General features: G+C 58.6%; 2 protein-coding genes across 3 annotated transcripts; both read right to left on the reverse strand.

Annotated features, from left to right (window-relative positions):
• Window positions 1-9,044: 9,044 nt before the first annotated feature.
• AMDHD2 (amidohydrolase domain containing 2) lies at window positions 9,045-15,695 on the reverse strand. Of its 2 annotated transcripts, XM_043455313.1 has the most exons (11): window positions 15,536-15,695; window positions 15,322-15,458; window positions 15,102-15,241; window positions 11,736-11,790; window positions 11,348-11,560; window positions 11,181-11,269; window positions 10,960-11,104; window positions 10,774-10,881; window positions 10,543-10,611; window positions 9,672-9,773; window positions 9,045-9,287 (listed from the first exon to the last, which is right to left on the reverse strand). In XM_043455313.1, exons 1-11 carry the CDS (start codon window positions 15,616-15,618, stop codon window positions 9,199-9,201), a joined length of 1,230 nt encoding a protein of 409 aa, XP_043311248.1. In that variant the 5' UTR covers window positions 15,619-15,695; the 3' UTR covers window positions 9,045-9,198. The 2 variants fall into 2 exon arrangements, with proteins under 2 accessions (XP_043311248.1, XP_043311249.1); XM_043455314.1 differs by lacking the exon at window positions 10,543-10,611.
• A 129-nt stretch (window positions 15,696-15,824) lies between these two features.
• Window positions 15,825-21,244, reverse strand: ATP6V0C (ATPase H+ transporting V0 subunit c). The gene is made up of 3 exons (XM_043455315.1): window positions 20,985-21,244; window positions 16,702-16,885; window positions 15,825-16,578 (listed from the first exon to the last, which is right to left on the reverse strand). The coding sequence occupies exons 1-3, from the start codon at window positions 21,061-21,063 to the stop codon at window positions 16,374-16,376; spliced, it is 468 nt and encodes a 155-aa protein (XP_043311250.1). The 5' UTR covers window positions 21,064-21,244; the 3' UTR covers window positions 15,825-16,373.
• Window positions 21,245-26,583: the final 5,339 nt, after the last annotated feature.

Genomic DNA, 26,583 nt, shown 5'->3' on the forward strand with positions numbered 1-26,583 from the left:
GAAATGAGGGTCAAAACACCAGTATCCTTCCCAGAACTTTTGCTGTAAATTGCTCTTTGCTACCCCACTCCAGGTACTGTAACCCTCAGGGGACACAAAGGCAAGTCCAAGGTAGACACTGCCCTTACTCCCATACCAAGCCACATCCAACAATATTGTACATCAATAACACCTACTGTATATTCAGAGCAGTGTATCGGATTTTGCCCCATAAACAACAGGTACTATGATCATTCTTTACACAAGAAGCCAAGGCTTCAGTAACTTGGTTACTCTTGGTCATAGAGTTAATAGGTTACAGAGCACAGGACTCAGAATGAGCCCGACCTACACCGACACCCTGCTCTCAGTCACTGGACTCAGCTGCCTCAACAACCCTTATTTTATACATACTTCAATCTTCATAAACTATTAATACCTTGTCCTCAAAGAATTCTAACCATTTTATCTTCTCAGAACAACCTGGAGAGACTCAATGTTTATTACCATCTTAAACATGAAGCATCTGGTCCCATCACTTCATGGCAAATAAATGGGGAAACAATGGAAACAGTGTCAGACTTTATTTTGGGGAGCTCCAAAATCACTGCAGATGGTGACTGCAGCCATGAAATTAAAAGACGCTTGCTCCTTGGAAGAAAAACTATGACCATCCTGGACAGCATATTAAAAAGCAGAGACATTACTTTGCCAACAAAGATCCATCTAGTCAAAGCCATGGTTTTTCCAGTAGTCATGTATGGATGTGAGAGTTGGACCATAAAGAAAGCTGAGTGCCGAAAAACTGATGCTTTGAACTGTAGTGTTGGAGAAGACTCTTGAGAGTCCTTGGACTGCAAGGAGATCCAACCAGTCAATCCTAAAGGAAATCAGTCCTGAATACTCATTGGAAGGACTGATGCTGAAGCTGAAACTACAGTACTTTGGCCATCTGATGCAAAGAACTGACTCACTGGAAAAGACCTTGATTCTGGGAAAGATTGAAGGCAGGAGGAGAAGGGGATGACAGAGGATGATATGGTTGGATGGCATCACTGACTTGAGGGACATGAGTTTGAGCAAGCTCCAGGAGTTAGTGATGGACAGGGAAGCCTGCAGTCCATGGGGTCGCAAAGAGCCGGGCACGACTGAGCAACTGAACTGAACTACATGTGAAGAAATTTGCAGACTCTATGCTAAATGTGTATGTCAATATACACATAACTATAGACGTCTGAAAATATCTATCTCACAAGCACTCTTTCTCAGAAAGTTACTGAAGGATGAGCTCTGCCACATGAGGAAGTAAACACATAGGAGGACCACAAAGAGGAGTCCCAGAGACTGTCCATTCAACAAGCATGCACTGCACCTCCTCTCCATGCAAAGCACTGTGCTAGACACTGGTGAACAAAAAACAAAAATCTCTGCCCTCATGGTACTCTGATACCACCAGTGGAGGGCAGACAGTGTGTATGGAGGGGACCGGGGAGGGCAGCAAGCATCATAAATAAGCAAATCTTATGGGCTGTTGGAAGATAAGTGCTGTGAGGGAGAAAAAATCAAGTAAGTGGGGCCTCAGGAGTACCCAGAGAGATAATGCAATTTGAAATGGATAATGGGGAGAAGTCCTAAGATTCCTCAGACACAAGGAGAACAGGCTTCAGAAATCTCCCCCAAAATACTGAAAGTGATAGCTTCTATGAGAGATTTCACCATGTAAAAAATTTAATTAAGGAAAAAAAATGAATTAAGGGACTTCCCTGGTGGTCCAGTGGTTAAGAATTCACCTGCCAATGCAGGGGACCTGGGTATGAACCCTGCTCCGGGAAGATCCCACATGCTGCAAGGCCACTGAGCCCGTGGTCTGCGACAGAGGCCACTGCAATGAGAAGCCTGTGCACTGCAAGGAAAAGTAGCCCCTGCTCACTGCAACTAGAGAAAGCCCACACGCAATATCAAAGACCCAGCACAGCCAACAATAAACAAATGATAATCGTTTTTAAAGACTTTTTAAAAAAGGAAAATGATCCTTCCATGCAAGGTGGCTTCTTAAAAAACAAAAGTGAATGAAGAAATTGATAGACGGATGAGGGAAACTTCAGAAAAACAGCCATACCAGAAAGGAAGCACCATCTGAAGTTCAGGAGGCAGCTCGCTCATCTCAGCCTGAGTGATAGTTACTCGCATGCACAACACAGATGCATTGATTCAACCAGTAATTACTGCGCCCTGGCAGGACCTGGAGAGGAAGGAGGGTAAGAGACAGCTGAATCCTTCCCTCTCTTAACAGAAAGGCAGCAGCTAATGACCACAAGCAATACAGCAAGTCCTAAAGTACAAAGATATTATTTAGAAAGATGGACATAAATAACAGAATACTTCCCAGGAGAACCAGCAGTAAGTGGAACGTGGCTAGAGAGGTGGAGGTGGGGGGGTGCTGCTGTTTCTCATTTCCAACCTTTCTAGGACTAATTGGCCTCTTAAACATTGATGTTTATAATAATGATTAATAAAATGAAGAAGAAAGAAAAATATAAAATTATTTTTTAAAAGATTAACAAAATGGTGTATCTTCTTCGTGGAAATTCTAAGAAGCTCTCACCCATGAATGTAAAGCTGCTGTGTGAGGATGTCTATGACCACATGGCTTTATTATGAAGCAAAAAGCAGAAAAGCCAAATTAAAAAAAAAAAACACGAAAATACTTATTGAGAGAGCAGTAAATTAGGTACACTCGTCCTGAATTTTCTGCAGCTGCTGAAAAGCACAAGGCAAAGCTCTAACACAGAAACTAAGTATAAGGGCAAAGATGCAAGCTGCAGAATATGAACTGGAGTCTTAGATTTTTTTTTTTTAATTAGAGTGTATGACACCAAACCATGGCCATGGTGATCTTGAGTTATTGAAAGAGAAACAGGGAGGGGAACAAAGCTTGAGGGAAAAGTCTGTAGTCAATGCTAGAGCCCACTGGAGAGCAGGTGGGGAGGATTGAGCCCGGTCAGACTCAGGGGCAGGGGTGAGGGGAGAGGGGAGGCTGTGACCCTGAAGGTCACTGAGCGGCAGCAGGGAGGGGCAGGTGAGAGAAGAACGCAGGACAATTCTCAGCCTTCACAGGGCAGAAAGGCAACCAGCGTGCGGAGCCCAGGTCAGGCCAGGCTGCTCTTCTCACCTGCGGAGAGGCCGGGCACCCACTCCATGGATGCCTCTGGCTGCCCATCCCAGGGCAGTGGGCAGGAGGGCAGATGGACTCACCTGGCCTGGCACAGGTCATTGGCGCCCCAGCTGGAGGAGAGAAACGGCCCCCTACTCCCTTCCCTGGGCAGAGCCTCTGTCCCTGACCGGCTCAAGGGTGACCTCGGGCCAAGAGTGCACTGGCTTGGCCTGACATTGTGAGGTCAAGTCCCGCCCAGGGCAGGGCAGGAGGGGGCCAGGAAGCACATGGCCCATAGGTGTGGAGTACTCACAGCAAACCGGGCCCTGTGCTTGCACTGTGCCGTTTTCTACGTTTCAGTCACTTCTATGACTCTTGGGGCGCAAAGGAAGAAACTGGGGTTCAGAGGCTACAGAACCTGCCTAACATCGCAGAGCTAGTGTGTTAATTATCTAGCACTGTGAACAAATCATCCCAAAACAGAGGCATGAAACAGCACACACTGATGCTCTTATGGTTCCTGTGGGTCAGGAATACGGGAGCAGTTTGGCTGGTGGGTTCGGGCTCAGGGTCTCTCATGAGCTTGTGGGCAAGATGTCGGTGGCGGCTAAGTCATTGAAAGGCCTCGACTGAAGCTGCAGGATCCACTTCCAGGAGGGCTCATTCACCCAGCTGCTGGTGGAAGCCTGGGTTCCTCATCACGAGGGCCCCTCTGCAGGGCAGTCTGTCTCCGTGCCATGGCGGTGGGCTGTCCCCAGCAAGAATGATTCCCCAGGGAACACCCAAGATGGAAGCCACAGTGACTTTTATAACCTAATGTCCGAAGCAATACAACATCACTTCTGACAGTCCGCGGGTCACATGGGACCTCCTGGTACCAGGTGAGAAGCACTGCAGGAGGGTGTGGGTTCCAGGAAGTGGGATCACTGGGTGCCACCTTCTAGGCTGGTCACCACAGCTGGTCAAGGGCAGAGCCAGGACTCCAGTTCTGCTGGGATACATGGGAAGACAAAAGAAGAAGGGTGCCAGGCCTGCACCCCTGGAGGTTTGTGGGTCTGGAAAAAAAGGGCTGTACCTGGGAATAGGCAGGCTGGGAGACCAGTCAGGGCACATCCAGTTAGGGAGAGAGAAGGGGACTCACCAGGCTTCCCAGGTGGCGCTGTGGTAAAGAATCTGCCTGCCAACGCAGGAGACACAAGAGACACAAGAGATCCCTGGGTTGGGAAGATCCCCTGGAGGAGGAAATGGTAACCCACTCCAGTATTCTTGCCTGGAGAATCCCATGGACAGAGGAGCCTGGCAGGCTGCAGTCCATAGGGTCGCAGAGTTGGACATGACTGAGTACACACACACAGGGAACTATCAGGAGATCACGGCTTGGAGAGCACACGTGGTCTCTGCCTCTGCCTGCCAAGTCCCTGGTCACCACTCCTGAGGTTCCCAAGATGCCTTTGCTCCTGGCTGCTGGTGGATGGATGAAAAATGCCAGACTCAGCCAATGATTTCCAAGCCATCTGGCTAAACATCCTCCCATATGAATCATGCTTTGTGAGGAAAACATTAGATTGGAATTCTGGAAATAGAAAGTTGCCTGAGGTCTCAGGTAAGTGTGCTTCCTTCTCTAAAACTGGGTTTCTTCTTGGGACTTCCCTGGCAGTCCAGACTTCATGCTGCCACTGCAGGGGGCACGGTTTGGGTTCCACCCCTAGTCAGGGAACTAAGATCCCACAGCCTGGATGTGTATGTGTTGGCAGGGGGAGGGCAGAACTGGGCTTTCTCAGCTTTAAAATGGGCTGACTCCTCAAATCAATCAAAACTCCAAAGACTGAAAACATGCGGTGTGATCAGCATGTACGGCAACAGCACCTTCATAAAATGATGGTAGCCGTGGGGAGCCCAGGCCTAGTCTCTTCTCCCTAGAAGATACAGTGGGAAAATAACAGAGCCTCCTAATATGTCTATACCCTAATCTCCCAACCAGTGAATATGCTGTCTTACATGAAAAGGGAGAATTAAGGTTGCTTGCCAGGGAGCTGACCTTAAAGTCTGGAGATCATCCAGGTAAGCCCAATACAATCACGAGTTATTAAGGCAGCAGTCCCCAACGTTTTTAGCTCCAGTGACAGGCTTCATGGAAGACAATTTTTCTATGGACCAGGTAGGAGGGGAAAGTTTGGGGATGATTCTCATAAGGAGCTTGCAACCTAGATCCCTCGCATGTGCCGTTCACAGTAGGGTTTGTGCTCTTATGGGAATCTAATGCCACTACCGATCTGACAGGAGGCAGAGTTCAGGCAGTAAAGCAAGTGATGGAGAGCAGCTGTAAATACAGATGGCTCCTCGCTTGCTCGCCCGCCCACTGCTCACCTCCCGCTGTGGGGCCCGGTTCCCAGCAGGCCAGGGACCAGTACCTCGGCCTGAGGGTTGGGGACCCCTGCCTTAAAGAGGCAGAGTGGTGGGACGTGAGGCTGGCCCACCACTGCTGGCCAGTGGGAGGGAGTCATGAACCAAGGAGTGCCGGTGGTGTGCATGAGCTGGTGATGGTCAGTGTCTTTCTCAGAGATGTCACAACCCTGCCTTCAGGCCACTGAGGCCTATTTTTGAATTTGACCTCCAGAATTGTAAAGTAACCAGTTTTTTGTTTTTTTTTTTTAAGCCACTTAGGTTTTGGTAATTTGTTCCAGTAGTACTAAGAAATTTTTTTCCCTAGCACTAAGAAATTAATACACAAGCCCCATCTGAGGCCACAGAATGGAGAAGGAACCCATAGGACCCAAAGGAGTGCCCAGGCAGGGCCCCTTGCAGCCTTCTAGACACACTTGAACACCAGAGTTCACAGAATTCCCTGTCCGTCACTCCACGGTCCATCTTCCCCAGGGCAGCTGGGGTTGGGTGGGGAGGAACTCAATAGGTCCACGGTGGGTAAGTCAAGGAATATCCATCTTGGAGAACACTGGACACCTTGTTAAAACAGTGAGACAGGTCCACATACACCCACCTGGGAAGCTCTCCCCTTCTTGTCATTCAATTCAAAAAATTAGTGAATGGCAGAACCGTATTACAATTGCAATTCCGGTTTGTAAAACAAAGTCGTAAATGTGGAAAGGGGTCCAGGACCACGTTATGAAGTACCACACCCAGCTGTTGCAGGTTGGGGGGAGCGGGGCGCCGAGGGGCGTGGAGAAGAGGACGAGGGTGCAGGCGCTATAGGTTTGAGAGAGGAGGGCAGAGGAGCGGGGCCGGGCTTCCAGCTCCCCGCCCACCCCTTGAAGACGTCAGAGAGCTCCGCGCGCCCCTATTGCTCGGCCGAGGCGCAGCCCTCCGCAGGGCGGCCCTGATTGGCCTGAGCCGGAGCCCCACCCAGGGCGCGCGAGTCTTCAGGCGCCGCACCTCCTCCGCGACCCGCGCACCCGCTCAGGCCCGGCGCCCGAGCCGCTGCGGAGCGAGTTGGACCAGGTTCGTGGTAGACGCCCGGCCTCTCGGGCACAGCCCGGTTCGGCGTTGTCCACACGCCTGTCCCCAAGCCGGCTTCTCCGGCTGTAATCACTGCACACGCCTGCAGCCGGCTCCCAGCCCACAGCCCACCATGCTGCCTGGTGCGCTCGGGGCCTGGAGACCCGTCATCTCGAAGACGGGCCCCAGGCTTCGGGAGGGAGCCCCCAGCAACAGCCAGGGGAAGCCTCACAGCGCCCGGGCTTGGCCGCCGGGTGGCCCCCTCCCCCGCCCGGGGGAGTCGCGACGTGGCGGCTGCGTGAGGCCGACATGTCCCTGCAGAGCCTCTTACCCACGTCCACCCACACCCAAACAAACCACGAAGAAGCTGGGAGCATACCAGGTCACCGCCCCGATCCCACCCCAGCTTCTCCAAATGGTGAAAGTCGCCAGCGCTCACTAGTGACTCAGCATACACCTGGCGTCACCTCCCCCCATCCCCCCACGGCCACATCAAGGCAAGCCTGTCCCCCTACTTTACCTGAGTCTGGCTCCACTGCCACCCCACAGGGTCTCCTTACTACCCACGCGGGGCACCCTTGTGTCTAAAACCCAACAGCTTCAAACTCAGACAAGTGAGCGAGGTGGGTGACAGGGTGGGAAGGGGTGGAAGCGAGGGCGTCCTTGGCGCAGGTCGGCTTTGTGGAGACCTGGAGACATGCTGGTGAGGGCTGCACAATGTGAACATACTCAACGCCACTGAAGTCTGCACTTCAATATCATTACAATGGCGAATGATCCGTGTATTTAACATCAAAAAAAAACAAAACAAAAAAACCACCCCAATGCCCCACCTCAAAACCCACACTCCCAGCCCAGCTGCAGGGCTCAGTTCCCCATGCCATGGTTCCTCTCCAGCCCCAAAGTCACCCCCTCCAACCCCACACTAAGCCTGAGCCCTGGGCCTGGGCAGGGCAGTTCCCTTGGCCTCCAGCCCACCCACCCTGATGTCACCCACCCCCTACCAACACGTCGATGGGCCCCTCCGTGATTCTGCAGAGGCAGCGTTATCAGAAGCCCCTGGGTGGGCAGTCAGGCCACGTTCTGGTCGATGTTCACCAGCCCTGGGACCCCATGCTCCCACTTCCCCAGCTGACAAATGAGGCTGACAAACAGGAACACCCCCTTTGGATTGTGGACAGACAGAAGGAAGGGAGGGGGTAATACACTGGAACACCTGGAGGAGGCCTTGGGTTGAGCAGGTGGAGGGGCTTGTGTTCCTCTGGCAGGTGGCCCCCAGCCCCAGATCACCCCTCAGCCCTGCATCACATGGCTGCTCTTCCCAGAAGTCGCTGGGACCTGCAACCATCTTTGTCCACTTGGGCCCAGACATCTCCTTTAGTGTCTGGAGGCAGGAGCAGTGGCTGGGGCCGTGGACAAATCTGCCCCAGACCTGCTCCCCTGTGAAGGGGGAAGGGGCGCCCACCCAGGACCCAAATGAAGGGAAGTCAAGATGACCCCAGGCTTGGGGCTGCACCAACCCCTGCTAGGTCATGGTCCTCAGAGCCAGCAGGGTACCCCGGAATCCCCCACCCCACACCTCAAAGTTGCTCTATCCAAGGAGCCCAAGAGCCCATGCTCCCAGCATGACGGGGCTGTCGCCAGGGCCAGGGCCACAGAAGGCACAGGATGACGCTGATGGACAAACACAGAGGTAGGGTGGGGGAGACACACCGAGGACCTCGAGCTGCCCACCAGCACCAGGCAGGGTCGCCCACATTTCTGCCAACCCTGGGGGCACATGGATCATTGCATCCGCTCAGGAGTCAGGTCAGGAAGTGGGGTTGGAACCCTAATTATCCCAAGGGCTCAAGGCAGCGTGGGACTGCTGGTTGGGCAGGTTGACCAGGGTCAGCGCAGGGGCCCCAAGGCCAGTGCAGACTACTCTGGAGGTCAGAGAGAAGGGCCCAGTGCTGGGTCTAGGTCCAGTGCTGTGGCCCTGGGCCTCCACTCTGCCCACCCAACTCAAGAGTGCAGACAATGACCCACAGCACACCCTTGCCTCCCAAACCCTCTGCGGTGCCCACCGGAGGCCCCTCCCTTCTCCAGCTCCTTCCACCATTTCCTTGTCTCCAGGAGCAATGGATCTCGTTCTTTCCTGAACATTCCAAGATGTAGCTCCCTTTCCCTCAGCACCACAGGCAAACTTCTCAACCCTCACACTTGCTCCCTAAGCCCCTTCCTCCAGCCCTTCACTCCTTTGCAACCGGCCCATCTGCCTGTAGGCCTGAGGCCTCCAACACATCCGTCTAACAAAGAGGGGCCCCGCTGCCTCCACTAAGCCCCAGAATCCCACAGGCAGGGCGCAGCAGCCACTCCCAACCCTAAGGGACAGATACCCACCCGCCCCCACCAAAGGGCCACGGGGTGAGGGCAGAACAAAGTCCCACTGTGAAGCAAAACTCAGAGACCAGGCGCGTCCCTACGGGGCACACATTTATCCAAGCCACCGCCTCCGGGCCGAGGCCTCCACCTGGGCCGGGGCTCCCTTCACTCTCTGGAGACCAGCTCCCCGATGCCCAGCCGACAGTGTCCAGCTGGGGCTGGGCATCTCCTCCAACGGTGGTCCTGGGTCACGGCCTGGCCTCCTCCGCTTGCCATACCAGCTCGCCCGAGATGTAGGTGGCCCGGACGTGAAGAGAGTCGTCGAGCACCACGAAGTCTGGGTCAGAGTGGGGTGGTGAGAACGGGGCAGAAGCAGGGTCGCCGCTGCCCCACCACGAGGCTGGGGGGGTGGGTGGGGGAAACCGAGGCCCAGAACACGATTTCCACGGGACACCCTGGCCCATCACAGACCAACTGAGGCCCCGGGAGCAAGGCTCCTGGCAGCAGAGGGCAGACAACAGTGCTCCCACACACCCTTGCCAGGCCCATCTCGGAAGCCAGAGGCCTGGCCTGCCTGAGGGGGAAGGGGGACAGACCAAGGCCCTGGCCAGGCAAAGCCCCTGGGAATGGGGAAGCACCTGCCTCCGGCCCACCTGCCCCCACCCTGGCCCTGTCCCAGGCCTCCTGGGAACCCCCAGGCCACCCCCTGTTGCGCCCTGACCTGCGTCAGCCCCGAAGTCCAGGGTCCCCTTGCGCTTCTCCAGCCCCAGCAGCTGTGCTGGGTGCAGGGACGCGGCCTCCAGAGCACACTCCACACTGCAGCCTGTTTGGGGACACGGGTGGTGGTGACCAGCCCCGACCCCCGGCTGGCTCTGCCACTCGATGGGGTGGGGTGCGGGGGGAGGGGCAGAGTCCTGGGTGGCCTCCCGGATGCCCGGGGTCCTGCTTCCAGGAAGGGTGCTCTCTCTGGAAGCCAAGGGGAGGGGCTGAAGGCATCTGGGCCCCAAGTGTTTTGTGAGTAGGGTCCCTGCAGAGCTGGGGTGGGGCATGGTGTGAAGAGGGTCCCCAGCAGGGTGCCCCCCAGCCCTGGAACTTCAAAGCCCCCCTCCCCCCAACCTGGGGATGCTGCTGGTACCCCAATTCTTTCCAGCCCCTGCTTCACTCCCCAAGCTGTCATCTGCCTCCTAACCCGTCTCCCTGCTCCTCCAACTAGCATCCCGGACCACAATGCTCCCCCCAGCCTGACACCCCAGCCCCAGGGCACTGCGTAGAGCCTCGCAGGGCCTGGCCCACCAGGGCCTGGCCCACCACGGCCTCTGCCAGACACCCACCCCTCCCCCTCACAACCACAATCTCACAGGCCCCACCCTTGGGTGCTGTGGCTCCAGGGCCAGTCGCTCTGGGTTCCGGCCCCCTGCTGGTTCGCGCCGCCCTCTCCTTCTGACCGAACCTCCTGTAGGCGGGACCCTGGCCACATTCCTGGGGACCCCACCAGACACAGGCCTTGGTGGTTCCTGCCTCCAGCCTCTCCCAGAGGCAGCCTCTGCCCCACCGCGGGGCACACACGTGGCAACACCCCCAGCCTCACTGACCTGTGGCCTGCAGGAAGTGCCGCACACAGGTATCCATTGGGGCGATGCTGCCGCTCAGCGTGCTGGTGCCTTGAGAGCAGAGAGGGCAGGTTCCGGGGGCGGGAAGCAGGGGAAGGACACCAGGCGCCCGGGCCACCCCGGGGTCAGCAGCAAACACCTGGGTTCTCACGTCCCACCAGCGTGCCGAGTGGCTGACCTCAGGCTGGCAGTGCTGGGGATGGGGTCACTTACCTGCCACATAGGCTGTCAGCCCATCCACCTCCACCTCCTGCTGCCCCAGCGTGTGTCGGCCGTTGCCCAAGCCCAGTGCAGGGACAGCATCAGTGACCAGCACCAGCCCTGCAGGGGCAGGAGCCTCAGGAGCTGCCCCACCGGGTCTTCCCGCCCATTCCTGCCCCGCCCTGCTCTGCCTCTCACCCTTGGGATGGGCCCGGTGGGCGATGCGCAGGGCGGCTGGGTTGGTGTGTATGCCGTCAGCGATCATCCCATAGAAGATACGGCGGCCTGCAGGCAGCCGATCGCTGGTCAGGAGCCCCACGATGCCGGGGTCACGGTGGTGGAACTGGGTGGGGGCAGGAGGGGGCAGTGAGTGACAGCAGGGCCCCGCCCCCCTCCTCCAGAGCAGGCCCGGGACTCACAGGCAGCATGGCGTTGAAGAGGTGGGTGATGAAGGTGGCCCCGCTCTGCACGGCTTTCTCCGCAGTGCCCAGGTCAGCCACTGAGTGCCCTGCGGGGACTCAGACTCAGACTCAGCTCTGGGAGCCGGGGCGGACCCCCTGAGGCAAGAACACCCCCCCTCCCTTACCTAAGGACACACAGATGCCGAGGGCCGTCAGCGCCCGGATCACCTCGTGGCTGTGGTCCAGCTCGGGGGCCAGTGTCACGATGCGGACATTGTCCAGGCCCCCGTAGGTGGCCAGCACGTCTTGGAAAGCGTCGGCCTCAAAGGAGCGCAGATGGGCCTCTGGGTGCGCGCCCCGCTTCTCCCGGCTGATGAACGGGCCCTCCAGGTGCACCCCTGGAGGGAGGGGAGGGGCTGGTTCTAGCAGGCCCCCCGCCCTGCAGCCCCCACCCTGGCCCCTCTTGCCTGCCTGCCCTCCCTCCATGGTCGGGCATCTGAAAGGCGAGGGGCTGCCAACAGGTCCCCAAGGAGCCTCCCAGGGTAGGGACGGGGAGAGGGGCGAGCCACTCACCGAGGACCCCTGCCCCATGGGGACCACCACTCTTCACAGGGATCTGAGGAAGGACCTGGGGGGAACCAGCTGTTAAAGCCCTGCCCCCACGGCCCAGCACCCAGAGGTCACAGCCCAACCAAGGTTAGAGGCCGGAGTTCAGAGCCCAGCCCCTGCTGGCCTGCCCTCAGGTGTTAGAAGATGGTTGAAGGCCTCAACCACGGGAAGCATAGCAATCCAGAAATGACCTGGGGGCGCGGGACTGGCCTGCCCGAGATGACCCAGAGGCGTGGAGGCAGCGCCCAGGCAGGGGGCAGGAGCGGGGCAGCGGGGTACTCAAGGTGGCCCCATCAGACAGCAGCCAGGACGCAGCGGGCGGCACACCAAGGGCCTGGACCCAGCCAGGGCTACCAGCCTGACGTCGCCAAGCTGCAGGCCCAGGAAGTGGGGCTGAGGCAGGAGGCGTGCACGCCATCCAGGCAGAGCGAGGGGCCGAGGAAGCGTTGAGTGGCCGGAGAGCTCAGGCACCAAGGGTGCGGCCACGCTGTGCCTGGGTCTGAACACCAGGGGCCATAGTCACCTGTGTGTGACAGGCGCTCAGGTGACACATCTCAGAGGCAGACAAAGCAGGCAGGAGTCCCAGCCCACACCCCCCTTCAACGTGGAGAAGGACAGGGATTTTTAAGAGGCTTAAGCTCAGTGGGACAAAGACAACAGGAAATAGGCAGGCTGAGTCGGACGCCTCACTGGTGTCCAGGCGGGGGCGGGCAGCCAGGGCAGCGAGAGCAGGGCGCTAAAGCTCCCACAGGAAGACAGGACGGATGGAACCTTCGCGGAACCCCAAAATTCTGAACCCAGAGGGAGACACCAGGCTGAAACTGTGGGGCTGAGTCAGCAGATCAAAAATCTAGGCAAACAAAGAAGGTGAACTCCGAGGAAAACAGAACTGACAAATGAGAAAATGACTTGCATGTCTTAATAACTGAGTGAATCAGAACCACGGGAGACTCTGGGGAGGGTGGGGGCCAGAAGGACGTGAGACAGGGCCGGGGGCTGCCGAGAAGCTAACGCGCATCTTTCCCAGCCCGTTTACGCTGCCCTAAACCAAAAAACAGGAGTATCGGTACAACTTTTAGAGATATGGAGACAAGTTCCACAGGTTAGCCGAGTGGAAAGTGACCCTCTCTCGGAGGGAACTGGTGGGAGCAAAGGGCTGAAGTTTTTCCTAACAGGCCAAGTGATACACGTAAATTCACTACAGAGTTAAAGAGTGAAAATAAGAAAAAGAGATAATGGCTGAGTTTTCCCAGAAAAGAGTTTTAAAAGAGAAAGACTGAGTAGACAGAACAGACAGTCTTGGAGCAAAGGGAATGAGGCACGTGCGAAGCAGGAAGGCAGCAGAAAGGGCAAGGTACAGAGGGCCTGGCTGTCACCCTGAGGTGCCTGATGTTGACTCAGCAGGCAGTGGGGCTGAAGTGGAGGACAAGGCGCTCTGACCCTCCTCCTGGAAGGGCAGGAAAGGTCAAGGCGGGAGGAGGAGACCCCAGAGAAAGAGCAGGTGGCCTCAGTGGACCTGAAGAACTTCTGACCAACTAGCAATCCAGTTCCGCCCACTGTTAACAGGCCCTGGAAGAAGGCGGGCAGAACAGCAGGAGCAGCGCGTGGGGGCCTGCAAGTGAACAGTCCTGTAGCTTCTACGGCAATCACCTTGTATTAACATTTTCATATTCAAAGCCCTCCTCAATTTCCTCCACAAATCAGTTTACTATCTACCTCCCAAGGCATTTCTGAGGGGTGACCAGTGCTGGGAAGAAAACGTTAAGATGGAAGCCCTACTGGCCGGAAACTCCTTCCCTAAGATCAGGATCCTCGAAGGTGCTGTAAAGAAGCTGCAGGCGCCCACTACTGGGGCCAGCAGAGCAAAGCAAAGGCCTTCGGGGCAGAACACCTGGGGGCAAAGGAGGGAGCTGCCTGGGCTGCTGCAGGGGAGCTGGAGAGGGGTGGGTGATGGGCAGAGCCAGGCACCCGGGGAAAACACCCAGGCAGAAGCAGGGCTGGGACAGCAGTGGGCAGACTGGATAACAGCCACGAAGCACCCCCTGATGGGGACCGGAGAGATGAGGACAAAGAATAAGGGAGCAAGAGAGTGGATTTGTTCCCAGGTCCCGAGCAGGAAAATCACGGCCTGATGACTAAGAAAGAAAACACAGAACTGGGGTCAGTTTGCAGCAGGAAACAGCTTGGTTTTTGACACCGGACTCTGTGATGAGAGAGTCGAGGGAAATTTCCAGAAAGATGTGCACAGCTGACATCTACCAGAAGCTTAATATGAACCGAATGTAGTGCTGAGCACACAACACTAATAGATGGATTCCACTGTTATTCTTCAAACCTTAAACCTTGTTTAAGTTTTGACGAAAATGAGACTAGGAAACAAGAAATGAACGTCCCGTGTTGCTCAGCTGACAGATGAAGTCAGCAGGCCGGGACTGAACCCAGGGAGTGTGGCCAACCTCCCCCAGCCCTGGCTGTGAGTCTGTGCACACCCCAGATGGGGACCCGGTACCAGACAGGCAACCTGGGATCCTGGGCTGGACCCTGTTCTGGAGGAAAACTACAGAACTGGGACATAAAAGGTAGAGGAAAGGATAACCTGATTAACTTTGAGAACTCAAGAACTCTGTGCTATTCGTGTTACCACAAGCGTTTGAAAAAGTTTAGTACCAAATAAACAGGCATGATGTATGCCTGCAACAGTTCAGAGAAACAGAACAATACACAGAACAAGACAAGATGGAATAATACAGTGTGATAAAGAGCAAAACCAGAAAACCTGGGTACAGAGTGAAACTTCTTAAAGGAACAATGGACCTTGGACAACTAAATCCCAAAACTTAAAGAAGTGAAGATTAGGGGGTGTGGACCAGAGCAGCAGAGGAAGCCTGGGGTGGACAATGGGGCTCCTTTATGAAAGCTGTTCCCAGGAGCTGCCTGCCACGGACCGCTTTGGGGATGAGCAGCTAGGATGTGGCAATCTGAAAGTCCCTGGGGCGGGGGATGGACACACACGACTGAGCGGAGGCGGCGGTTTCTGGTGCCTGGAGGCGGCCGGCATGCAGGCTGGGGAGGGCTGTGTGGCAGGTGAAGGTGCTGAAGCTCGGAACGCGGAAGCCCGCGGGCACCGCCGCAATGGCAGACCAGCCAGAGGACCACCTGGATGAGAAAAGACCGGGAGAGGGGCCCAGGCCCCGGGGAAGGCGGCCAGCAGGTGAGGCCAGGCTCAAGTGCCAACCGGGTGCTGGCTGACCCAAAGAGATGAGATTTGAAAATCAAGAGGCCAGGTGCTCACGGAGCCTCCTTCCTTTGAGGCCGGGAGGCTAACCTCACCTTGTGATAAACCTCCAGTGGTGATGTGACCAACGTGGGGCAAAAAGAGGTGACTCCATGCGACAGGATCCTCCGGGCCACCAGGGCAATCCCCGAACCCACGTCCTCCGAGGCCTGTGAGAAGTCAACGCCAAACCCACCTGCGGCCACATAAAAGAGGGGCTCGCCCAGGGCTCGGAGCTCCCCCTCGGGACCCCCGCCCCGCGGGCCCGGGCCGCACCGTTTATCTGCACGTCGATGAAGCCGGGCGCCAAGATGCAACCGCCGCAGTCCCGCTGCTGGTCAGCCACGCGCCGCTCCTCAAAGAACAGCTTCTCCGGGTCCAGGATGCAGCCCCCGCGCACCCAGAGGTCCTCCCTGCACACAGAGCGGGCGGGGGCTCGCGTCGCCGGCCCGTAGCCCGCCCGCGCCCCCCGCCCCGCACCCGCGCCCACCTGAGCAGCGCGCCACCCCTCAGGATGCGGCAGTTGGTGAACTGGATCACCGGGGCCCGCGCCGCGCCCTGCCCGCCGCGCATCCTGAGCCCAGCCGAGCGGGAGGCGCCGGGTTCCGGCCTGGCCCACGTGACCCTCAGCTGACAGAGGCGCAGCCACGTGACCAGCGCGCCCACCTGACCCGCGCGGCCCGCAGTGACGTGGCGGCGGCTTCAGCACCGCCCTCCGCCCCTCCCTCCCGGCGTCCCGCCCCCGCGCCGGCGCCCAGACAGCGACCCACACACAGGAATCCGGTCAGATCTGAGAGCTTTATTGGACACAGAGCGGCACCAGGGCCCACGGGCCCGGCACACTGGCCCGCGGCCCAGGGCAGCAGGAGGTGGTTCCATCCAATGGGTCTCAGGGTAAACGGTAACCGCACAACGCAACAACAGTCTACCTAAGGTTACTATAGAGTTGGGAGACGGAGAGCTGCTCCACAGACGTATGAACAGGTCAAATCTTTATAAATAAACATCCAGTGAAGAGAAAATGACAACTCTAATTCATCCTTATACACAGAGCACTCTAGGGCAGATGGGTGGGAGCGGCCGGAGGCCTGCGTCCTCACTGGTCAGGGCTGGGATGGGGACTGGTGGGCCCAGATGTCCACAGCACGGGGCGGGGCGGGCAGGGGCGAGGCTGGGGCAACAGACGGTGGGCACTAGGACACTGCGCATTTACAAGACCGACTACTTGCGGGCGGCTGCCCCGTGCGTGTGTGTCAGGCTGTTTGTTGTGGAATGAGGAGGGGGTGGTCTTGACATCAATCCTATTCTGTGGCTGGCAGCCCGCAGGGCTACTTTGTGGAGAGGATGAGGGCGACGATGAGACCGTAGAGGCCAAGCACCTCCGCGAAGATGAGGATGAGGATCATGCCCACGAAGAGCCGCGGCTGCTGGGCAGTACCGCGCACACCCGCGTCCCCCACGATGCCGATGGCGAAGCCCGCTGCCAGCCCGCTCAGGCCCACACTCAGGCCCGCGCCCAGCTGAAGGAAACTCCTGGGGGAGAGAGGACACAGGAGGCACGTCGGTCCACCACCAGGCACCAGCAGCCCACCCAAGACCCCTCCCCGCCCACAGCTGCGACCCAGGCGGGCAAGGGGAGAGCCCACCAGCCCTCACCTGTAGAGACTGATGCCGTCATTCAGGGAGTTGGCAATGAGGACTGCCACCACCAGGCCGTAGATGGCGATGATCCCGGCCATGACCACCGGGATGATGGACTTCATGATCATCTCTGGCCGCATGACAGACATGGCTGCGATGCCCGTGCCGCTCTTGGCTGTACCATAGGCGGCGCCCAGGGCTGGCAGGAGAAAGTGAGGTGAGCCCAGAGAACCTGGGGCCAGGACCCGGCAGGCAGCTTTTGGTGTACTCCAGGGCCAATCCAAGTTCTCACCTCCGAGGGCAAGTGGGCCGGAGGTGGCCTCTGGAAAGACCGGCCACAGGCCAGCACTTGGGGTCTCCTCTGTCCCTCCCCCAGAGGCTCTCCTGGCTGTCTAGCCTACCTGGGCTCTTTCGCTCCTGTGGAACGCCACCCCAGGCTCACCAGCACTCCCCAGGCCTGCTACACAGATCCCACGCTCCCACAGAGCCCCAGACCCCTAAAGGGGCGCTGGGACAGGCTGCCCTGCCACACGGGCAAACGGGTAGCTGGGCCCCAGCAGCAGTGCAGATTCCAGGCAGCTTCTTGCCTGTCTGGGGTTCCAGGCTCGTTCCCAAGTCAGGCAAGGCCTGGAAAAGCACAAGCTGCATATCTCAATGGCCCAGACGTCCAGCCAGGGTCAGCCCACTAACCCTGGGACCACATCAAAATAGCACACAGAGCCCCTGCAGGGCAGGGTCAGGGCAAGCTGGCCTGGCAACTCGCGATCTAGGCCAGAACTTTGTCCACTCCCCACCTGGCACGTGGTAGTCCCCACAGCTCCGGCCCCGGGACATGCTGCACCCAGTGCTGGTGTATTTGAGAGCTCCATCAGGAAAGGCCCTCCTGGCACACAGCAAGCCAGAACCCTCGAGTTCGAGGACAATCTCAACCAGACAAAGGCAATCAAAGAAAACAAGGGACAGGAAGGACACTGGGCTGTGAAGTAGTCACCCAGGCCGACCCCAAGGCCTCCGCAGACACCTCTGAGCAGCCCAGTTTCTCCGGTAAGGCGGGAGTGGGTGTCTAGGCACTACAGGGTTCCCGTCTCCCCAGCCATCGACCCTCCTCCCTCTTCCCAGGGTGGACTGCCTTCCAGAAACCCCCCTCCTCCTGCCTGTCCTCCAAGTCTAGAAAAACGTTTGCAAGCACAAGGGAAAGCCAGAGGAAACCCCAACAGGACACCTGACTGCTGCCTGCCCCCGAGGCTGCTCCTGACCTGAGCAGGGGCAGACCTGCGGCAGAGGTGGCAGGGCCAAGACAGCTGCAGACATTCCTCTGGACCTGACTCACCTAGCTGGGCGGCTAGATGACTAGTCTGCGCTCACTGCAGAGCAGCAATGAACCAGAGGGGCTCTGCGCCTGATGAGGAGACAGATAACGGCCCCTCCAAGCACAGCAACACATTCAGGAGAGTGGGGAGGTCTGGGCAAGGGCTTCATACAGGAGCTAACTGAGCGGAGGGATGCCAGTGAGGTGGCGGACATAGAAAGATAGGGCAAGAGAAAGACGACAATTCCAGACCACATGGAGCGGAGACACTGGGCAGGGAGCAGAGGGAAACAGCCGGCAGGGTCAGGGCAAAAGACCTGCATGGTCGCCGCCGCCCCACGCACTCAGACGTCTGGCCGTCAGGTGCTGGTCTTTATGAAGCCGTTCCTGGAGTAACGGCATTTTTTGGTTGCCTCCTGCAGGCGCAGCACCACAGCAGGCCAGGGCCGGGGCTCACTGCTCAAGGGCAAGGGCACGGGCACAGGCTGCTGCATGGCGCCAGGTGAGACCTTACAGGGAAGCCAGCATCCCAGGCAGTGGGCCCAGCAAGGCTGCAGTTGGGGAGTCAGCTAGTGAGCTGGGCCTATCCCCACAGAGGGCAGCACAGAGATAATGTGGCTGGGGGTGGGGAGCAACCAGAGGAACGAGGGGAAGGAACAGGAAGACTGTCAGAAGGAGAAGCAGCCTGGCCTGGGCAGGCCTTGACGCCAGCTCCACAGGCCAGGCCGGAAGCGGTTCCAGATGGTGCAAGACAGGTCAGGAGATGGTTCTGCAGGCCCACGAGTAGGGACGAAGCCACTGACGGGCCTGCGGGAACAGGACGAAGAAACAATCTACAAGACTTGGGTCACAAAGTAAGGAAAAAAGGGGAAGCTGGAATGGGAGACGGGGATCCAGCATGGGCCTCATCCAATCCAGGCAGGCCAGAGCATCTGAGCCAAGGGTAGCAGACACAGACTGCTGTCATCCTGGCAACACCTGAAGCCTGGAAACTGCAGGCAGGCACAAGGAGGTGGATTAAGACAAGTCCTGGAGAAATGGGCTCAAGAAAGAAATGAAACCAGAGTTTGACCCAGTTGGACAAGTGTAAAGAGTTGGCAACTGCATGGCCACAGTAAGCCGCCTATGGGGCGGGGAGAAGGGTGGAGCTGTGTACAAGCCAAGCAGAGCAGGTGGCCCCCACCCCCAAGAGCCTGGATCACTGCTACCCTATTCTCAGGAACTTTCAAAGGCCTACTGGTGAGGGCTCCGCTCAAAGGCACCAAGTAAGTTCTAGAAAGAAGGGGAAGCGAGGCACCTGGTGCCCAGAAGGAGGCCAGGAGCTGGATACATAAAAAGGCTTGGGGGGAAACAAAGCCAGAATTCACATTCCATGCGGGCAATGTTCTTGTCTTGCTCACTGATGTCCTCCAGTGTCTGGCACCCAGGAGTTCAACTGAGATTGGCTGAATGGCCAATGACAGACACAACCCACAAGTGGCCAGGCACCGGCCCTGGAGGTATTCTGGAAGCAAACAGCAAGAGACTGGAGGAAAAGGAGGTACAGCTGCCTGCCGCAAGGAGCGGGCACAGGCGGCTCTGGAAAGTGAGGAAATAGTGGGCGGCACCCAGGGTGGAAGGGGAAGTACAGGCATCTCTCCCACCACAAATGACCCCTAACTCGACCTGATGGGAAGGGCAGTGCCCACTCAGCGGCTTGTGACCTGCGGCAGGCAGGCCCGGGCAGAGGGAGGTCCCCACGCCCCCACCCCACTGGTGTTTACAGTCAGCAGAGACTGTTTAGAGTTCAATCCCTGCACATACCTGCACAGGGAGCCTCTCCAGTCCCAGATAGGGTGGGGCAGAGCGAGTCATCAAAGCCCCAAACCAGACGAACCCAAGGAAGCCTGGACTAGACCAGGCCAAACCAGTCCGTGGGACTGTAGGGTGGTCAGGACTCACTTCCCTGGATCCCACATCCCCAGCTGGCCCCAAGTGCTCCTCTCCCAGAAAGACCAATTTTCACTGAATTTTACACCCAGGACTATTAAGACCCCACTTCAAAACTAGAGGGCCACTTAGAACCCTGGAAGGCCCCCTTCTCCATTCCTGGGGCAGCCCCTCCCAATTCCAGGCCTCAGGGAAGGGGAGAAAGGTCATTCATTCATTCAGGCCTGAAATGAAGACTCCTCCCAAGGAAAAAAGCTCAACCCCCTCAACGCTGAGGCTCCACGCTAACTCGCCCATCCAGACAAGCGTCCACACACACAGTGCGGAGGCTGGCCTGTCCCCCGGACATCCACCCTGCGCCCTCGGCCTGTCTAACCCACCTCCACCCCCTCGGCTCCACTCCCACCTCTGGGTTCCTGCCCTGCTCTCAAGACCAACCTCTCAACCCAGCTTCTCCTACCAACCCACACAGCCTAGTGTTGGGAAACACTGACAAGCCCTAACCGGAAGCACATGCTTAAGTGCAGACCCACCTGAACGCCCCCCACCCCCGCTGCCCCATGGAGGCGGGGGGCAGGCCGCCACAAGGGCGAGGGCTGTGGACCTCCGCGGGGAGCACCCAAGCGCCGGCCCCTTGTGGGGGCAGCTTTCCGAGGCGTGATGTCACACCTGCCAGCAAGATGGGGGGGGGGGCGGGTGCGGAGCAAGCGCAGGACCACGGGCCCCCACCCCAGTCTGCTCCCGCCTCTCCGGGGACTAAGATGGCAGCGGCGCCAACGCCCCTCCCCCGCACCGACGAGACCAGCTGGCAGGTGGCCGTCCGGGACACCCTGGGACCCACACCTGGGCCCAGTCCGCAGGCCCCGCTCTCCAGACACCCGACAGCCCCTGCAGCCCTCAGGATCCCGACACCCCACCCCCCGCAGTCACGTGAGACCCGGGACCCCCCCAACAGCTCGAAATTACGTCACAATGACGTCACAAGCCGAACCCCGGGGAGCAACAGGCACGAGCCCCGCGCGTCCCCCGTCTCCCGGGTCCCTCCTGCCACGGCGCTCACCGCTGAAGACCATGGCGGCTGAGGCGCCCATGACCGCGAAAAAGGAAGCGTACTCGGGGCCGCTCTTGGCCTCGGACATGTCTGCGGGTGGGGAGGGGGCGAGATCAGCAGGCCAAGGCCGGGGCGAGGTCGGGCCGGGCGCGGCGAGCAGCGGGCTGCACGAGGCGACCTGTCCGGCGGATGCGAAGGCGACCCAGCCCGTCAGCCGCTGCGCTCTAAATACCAGCACCGCAGGACAAAATGGCGGCCGCGGCCGCGTCACATGACCGGAGCCCCGCCCCTGCGGCCCGCACCACTCCGCGCGGGCGGGGGTGTCCGCGGCGGGGACTCCAGGCGCCCCGCCCCGCCGGCCTGCACCCCAGCGCGCCGCCCCGCGCCGGCCGCCGCGGGCGCCCCTGGGACCCCGCCGCGGTGGGCCCGTCCGGTCGCAGGGCCGGGGCGGGGCGGGGCGCGCCTTGATTAGCATACGGGGCGGGGCTCTCGGCGCCCCGCCTTCTCTGCGGCTGCGCGGCCCCGCGGGGGTTCGGTTACGAGCGTCGCCTTTTTCTACGGCCTCCGTGTGGAGCCCGGCCGCGGGGTTCTCACGGTCCAGCCCGCAGGGACTCAGGACTGCGTGCGGTCTACCCCCAACGTCCTCACACCCTCCGGGGTGACCTGAGGGCGGAGCCGGAGTCGTGTCCCCGGTAGCGCCGCCCCCAACCATCCCCGTCCCCTGTCGACCCCGTCTCCAGTCTCTTCCAAGCCCGCCGGCCCCCGCCCAGCAATTCGGGATTTCTCCCGTGGCTTCCGAGGAAAAGGAGGGCCCCTACCCTGCATCTGTGCCCTCCTTTGCATCAGGGACCTAGACTGCTGTTTTGGAGGAGTTCTCTCTACCCCTCAGCTTGTAGGCACGGTTGGTTTGAAACCCTGCACGACCTGTGCAGTCTTCCCCAGATGGCTGAAGCGTCTGGGGTCCCTTGTCCTGCCTGTTCCCACCGCAAGCCCACGAATCCAGGGCTGCCCTTATTTCTGGAACAGCAGTAAGTGGTTCCCTCTGAGCCTAGCAGACGGTCTGGCCTGGGGCTGGGACTGCCGTGATAGTCTCGTGTGGCTATCCTGGTACCCCGACTGGCTGCCTTATCTCTACCCACCAGCTCTGGTTCCCTCTGCCCTTTCATCTGGTCCATTTCAGGAGCCCTGGGTGACTGCCATCTGATCCTGGGTCTCCCTTGAGTCCCACCCCTTGCCCTGACATTAAAGCACCCTTTGTGAACAGCCTGAGTAGCAGTCATCAGCCTTCTCCATGTGGGCAGCGGGCTCACTACCTCTGGCCTGGTCTTCCCACTGGACCCATCTTCCACACCAGGAACCTCCCTCATAGCCTCTTCTCCACCGTGAGGCTGGGTCTGCACCACCCCCAGCGGCAAACTTGCAGCCCTTGAGGGTCATGTCTGTCCTATTTGCAAAGAGAGGAGGCCGCCGTTTGTCTTGAGCCCTCCCCACCGCCCTCCACCACCTGACTCTGACTTCTGGAAAGAGGAATCTTCACTCAGTGTCTGCAGCTCCTCCCCAGCCCGCTGCCCTGGCAGGTTGCTGGTGACCAAGCTGACAGTTTGTCAGGCTCCCTGAAGGGGCCTGTCTGCTGCCTCGGCCTGCTGCCCGCCTCCGCGCCCCTCCACTCTCTCGAGTTCACCCCCACCTGCCCTGCCATGCTCATGACCTTCCTCGAGTCACAAGGAGAAGCAAAGACGGGCCCAGGTGCTGAAGCCTCGGCATCACTGCAGGTTCTGGGTGTTCCCAGGGCTCCGCCTGCCATGCCCTGGGTGATCAGCCATACATTTCTACACCTGAAGCCATCCCGGCAAGCACGTGCCTGAGTGCCTGCCCCAGGCTCAGCGCCCGTAACTCCAGGCACTCAGGGTCCACAGCTTGGGGAGCCCAGAGCAGGGAGCTGACACAGCTGGGTGGGGGGAGGCTGCATGCTGGGGCAGAATTCAGACTAAGGAAAGGAGGTGCAGGACAGCGCCCCTCGGACAACTGTACAGCCAAAAGCATGGCGGTGGCAGAGCTTGCGAACCCCTCCATGGCTGAAGTCCCCAGACTGGGAGGTCAGGGAGACCGTTCCCCCCACAGGTGCAGAGGGCAGCTCGGCTCTGCTCACTGGCTTCTGGTTTTCTGCCCAAGTTCTGGTGTGAGAGGTCCCAGTGGATCTCCAGTGGGCCGCTGACACCTCAAACTGAGCTCACCTCCCCCCACATCACCAGCGGCTTCCCCTTGGGTTATTTCCATTTCCAGCAAGAGGCACAACCAACCATCCAGGCAGCCGCCTCACTCTTCATTACTCACCAGACCCCGAGGTTCTGTGGCTTCCCAGCTCTCAGCTGTGCCCCCACCCCAGTGCCACCGCCCCTCAGGTGGGCCTGCGCTTCTGCCCTGGGTGTCCTCACAGCCTCTCACCTGGCCACCTGCCCAGTCTTCCCCGCCCTGTCTCAGGGGACCTTCCTGACGGGTACATCGGGAATCCTTCACCATCCCCCTAAGCATTGGGGGAGGGGGCGCATTACCTAATCTTCCTAATGATCCTTTGAGGAAGGTTTCACCGTTACCCTCATCCTGTGGACAAGGAGCAGGTCTAGGAAGGTGAAGCACCTTGCCTGGTGTCAGTCGGCTAATGAGGAGCGGAATTGAAACTCAAGCTCCACTGGTTGAGCGTGGTCCGAGCAGCTCTCTACAATGCCTGCTTCCTGCCTGAGAGGTCAGGGAGTGTCTGATGACCAGTGACAGACTCAGGAGGGACCCAGGTCACCTTCCCCCTGGCCTCCCAGCTCCAGGCAGGCCCTGGGGGTGGGGGAAGGTCCAGGGGATGTGGAAGGGACTGGCCAGGGACACACACCTCTGCCTTCTCCCTGCCAGCTGTGTAGCGCCTGGTATGAAGTCACAGCATCACAAGCTGCTGGCCTGTCTCAGTGCGGGCGGGGATTTCCAGGAATAAAGAAGGAAGTGCTGGGACTTCCCTGGTGGTCCAGTGGCTAAGACTGCGCTCCCAATGCAGGGGGCCCAGGTTCAACCCTTGGTCAGGGAACTGGATCCCACATGCTGCAACTCTTAGTCTGCGTGCCACAACGAAGACCAAGCACAGCCAAATAAATGAAAGGAGGAGCTTTGGGAAACTCAAGCCAGAGACCCTGGTAGGGAGAGATATACAGAGATGTGGGGTGGAGTCCCACTTTCCCTGAGGGTTCTAACGGAGGTGAACAAACCCACTGTCTGCACTGGAAGATGGTAGGAGAAAGAAACCCAGTGACACTTTGCAGAGGAAGGGCTTCCCTGGTGGTGCTAGTGGTAAAGAACCCGTCTGTCAATGCAGGAGCCGCAAGAGATGCCGGTTCGATCCCTGGGTCAGGAAGATCCCCTGGAGGAGGGTGCGGCAACCAACCCACACCAGTATTCTTGCCTGGAGAAACCCATAGACAGAGGAGCCTGGCGGACTAAGGTCCACAGGGTTGGAAAGAGTTGGACATGACTGAAGCGACTTAGTACACAGTAAACACATATCACTGCACACAGGGAAGGGAGAGGATGGCCAGGGAGACAGAGACCAGGAATAGAGTAGCAACGGGCCTCAGATGATTGGAAAGCTGAACTTGTCCTGAGGAAGGCCATTTCAGGGAAGAAAGAAGAGAGTCCTGCAGCGACGTGGCAACTTTATTAAGAAATCAGGAAACTGAAGAGGGTGTGTCCAACTAGAGTGCCCTCTCCCAGTGGACAAGCCTTTTCTCTTGAGTAGCGATGAAGACACACCAGAGGGGGTGACGCTGAGAGAGGGCACTGGGCCCTCTTGACCTGGCTAGATAAGAGCCGTGTGTGGCCCAGGCGCGGCTGGGAGGAGATGGAAGAAAAAGTATAGTTGTGCTATCAGAGGGGGAGGGGTGGGATAAATAAGATGATTTTTGGAGTATAATTTAAATAATTGGAGCTCACAAAACGATACATGGTTTTTTGGTGGTTTTTTTTTTTTTAATAAAAAATTGTCCTCTATATAGGCAGATCGAGGCACAGCTTGGGGCAGCCAGCCCTGCAGGGGAAACTGTATCCCCCAAGCGACTCCAGCTGGATGTCGGGCCGAGACAGGCAAGAGGTGGAGGAAGGGGGTGATCCCAGGGATGGAGCAGCCCTTCTCACTGACCACAGCCTTGAGGGCTGCCATGACAGGGCCTGATTCTTTCCTTTTTGGCCGAGCTGAGCTGTTTGTGGGGAGGCTTAGCTCCCCCACCAGAGATCAAATCCAGGCCCCCTGCAGCAGGAGCGCAGAGTCTGAGCCACTGGACCGGCAGGGAAGTAAGTCCTAGTCTGATTGAGGCTCCACTCTTGTGACCACCAGACTGGCGGCAGGCGGGGAGCCGGGCCGGAGCCGACCACCAGGGGGCGGTGTGCGGCTCTTTCCCCAGGGCCGGGCGGGGATCCTGTGGGTTTTACAGTAGACCAGGGGCTGGCGCTGAGCCGGCAGGGCGAGCAGGTTTGCAGAAAGGATGTTGAATGAATCCTCAGCCCTGGGTGCCCACGAGGGCACGGTCTGGCCTCGTGTGGGCTCAGCACCCTGAAGGTCAGCGCGACTTTCCCCTGCTCTAACAGTCAGCCTTGGGCCCTAAGTCACTCGTCTGGCCCATGTTGAGCATCTACTGTGTGTGGGCGCTGAACTAGACTCCGGGGATACAGATTGGGGAAGGGAGCTCCCACTCTACCTGGGTGTGTGTGTGTGGGTGGGTGGGTGAGTGGGGGGCGGCTAGACGCAGTGAGCTCCCAATGCCAAATCAGCGACAAAGGAGGGAGGTGCCCGCTAGGCTCAGACAGCCCCCAGCAGGTGATCTCTAATGAGGGCTTAAAAGATGAGGAAGGTTTGAGCGAAGGAGAGACAGGATCCTGTCTGGGCTTGAAATTACAGACCATCCAAACCACAGAAAGCTGGGCAGCTGCTGGCGAGATGGGAGCTGGCAGGTGAGCCCTGGGGTGTGCTTAGGTGACAGGCAGCTGGCTGGGGAGAGGGCACAGGGGCGGGCCCCACCGGATGTGCACGCAGGGCTGCTGAAGGCAGTGGGCCCCGGGCACCCTGTGGGTATCCCGTGCTGGACTGATTTTCTATGAGGGGCACATTTCACTGTTTTAAAAAACCAGGAGACAGGGAGGAATGGGGAACAAGCGTTTCAATGAGTTCCCTTTTTGGGGGGATGAAAATGGGGGAGCTAGGTGGAGGTGGTGGGTGCACAGCACTGTGACGGCCACTGCGCCGTCAGTCCCTTTGAAGGCAACCATCTTAATGTTTGAAGAGACAGTAAAACAAAGCACCTCCGCGGCTGGCTGCAGGTGGGAGCTCAAGCTGGGGTTACCCTGCTGGGGTTACCCTGGACCCGGCCCAGAGGGGGTCCACGTGAGGCAGTGGTGGAGGAGAGGGCAGCGACCCAGCCTGAGGGGGGCCGGCCTTTTGAGGTGTGGGAGGACAGAGGGTCTTCCTGCCCGGGGAGGCACGGGGCCCATCCCTGGCCTGTGTCCCCACAGCGGGCCCTGAGCCCCGCGCAGTAGGAGTGGACCGCAGGCTCTAGGAACCCATGCTGTCATGTGAGAT

Source organism: Cervus canadensis, chromosome 32, assembly GCF_019320065.1.
Source record: "Cervus canadensis isolate Bull #8, Minnesota chromosome 32, ASM1932006v1, whole genome shotgun sequence".
In the NCBI taxonomy this organism is placed as follows: domain Eukaryota; kingdom Metazoa; phylum Chordata; class Mammalia; order Artiodactyla; family Cervidae; genus Cervus; species Cervus canadensis.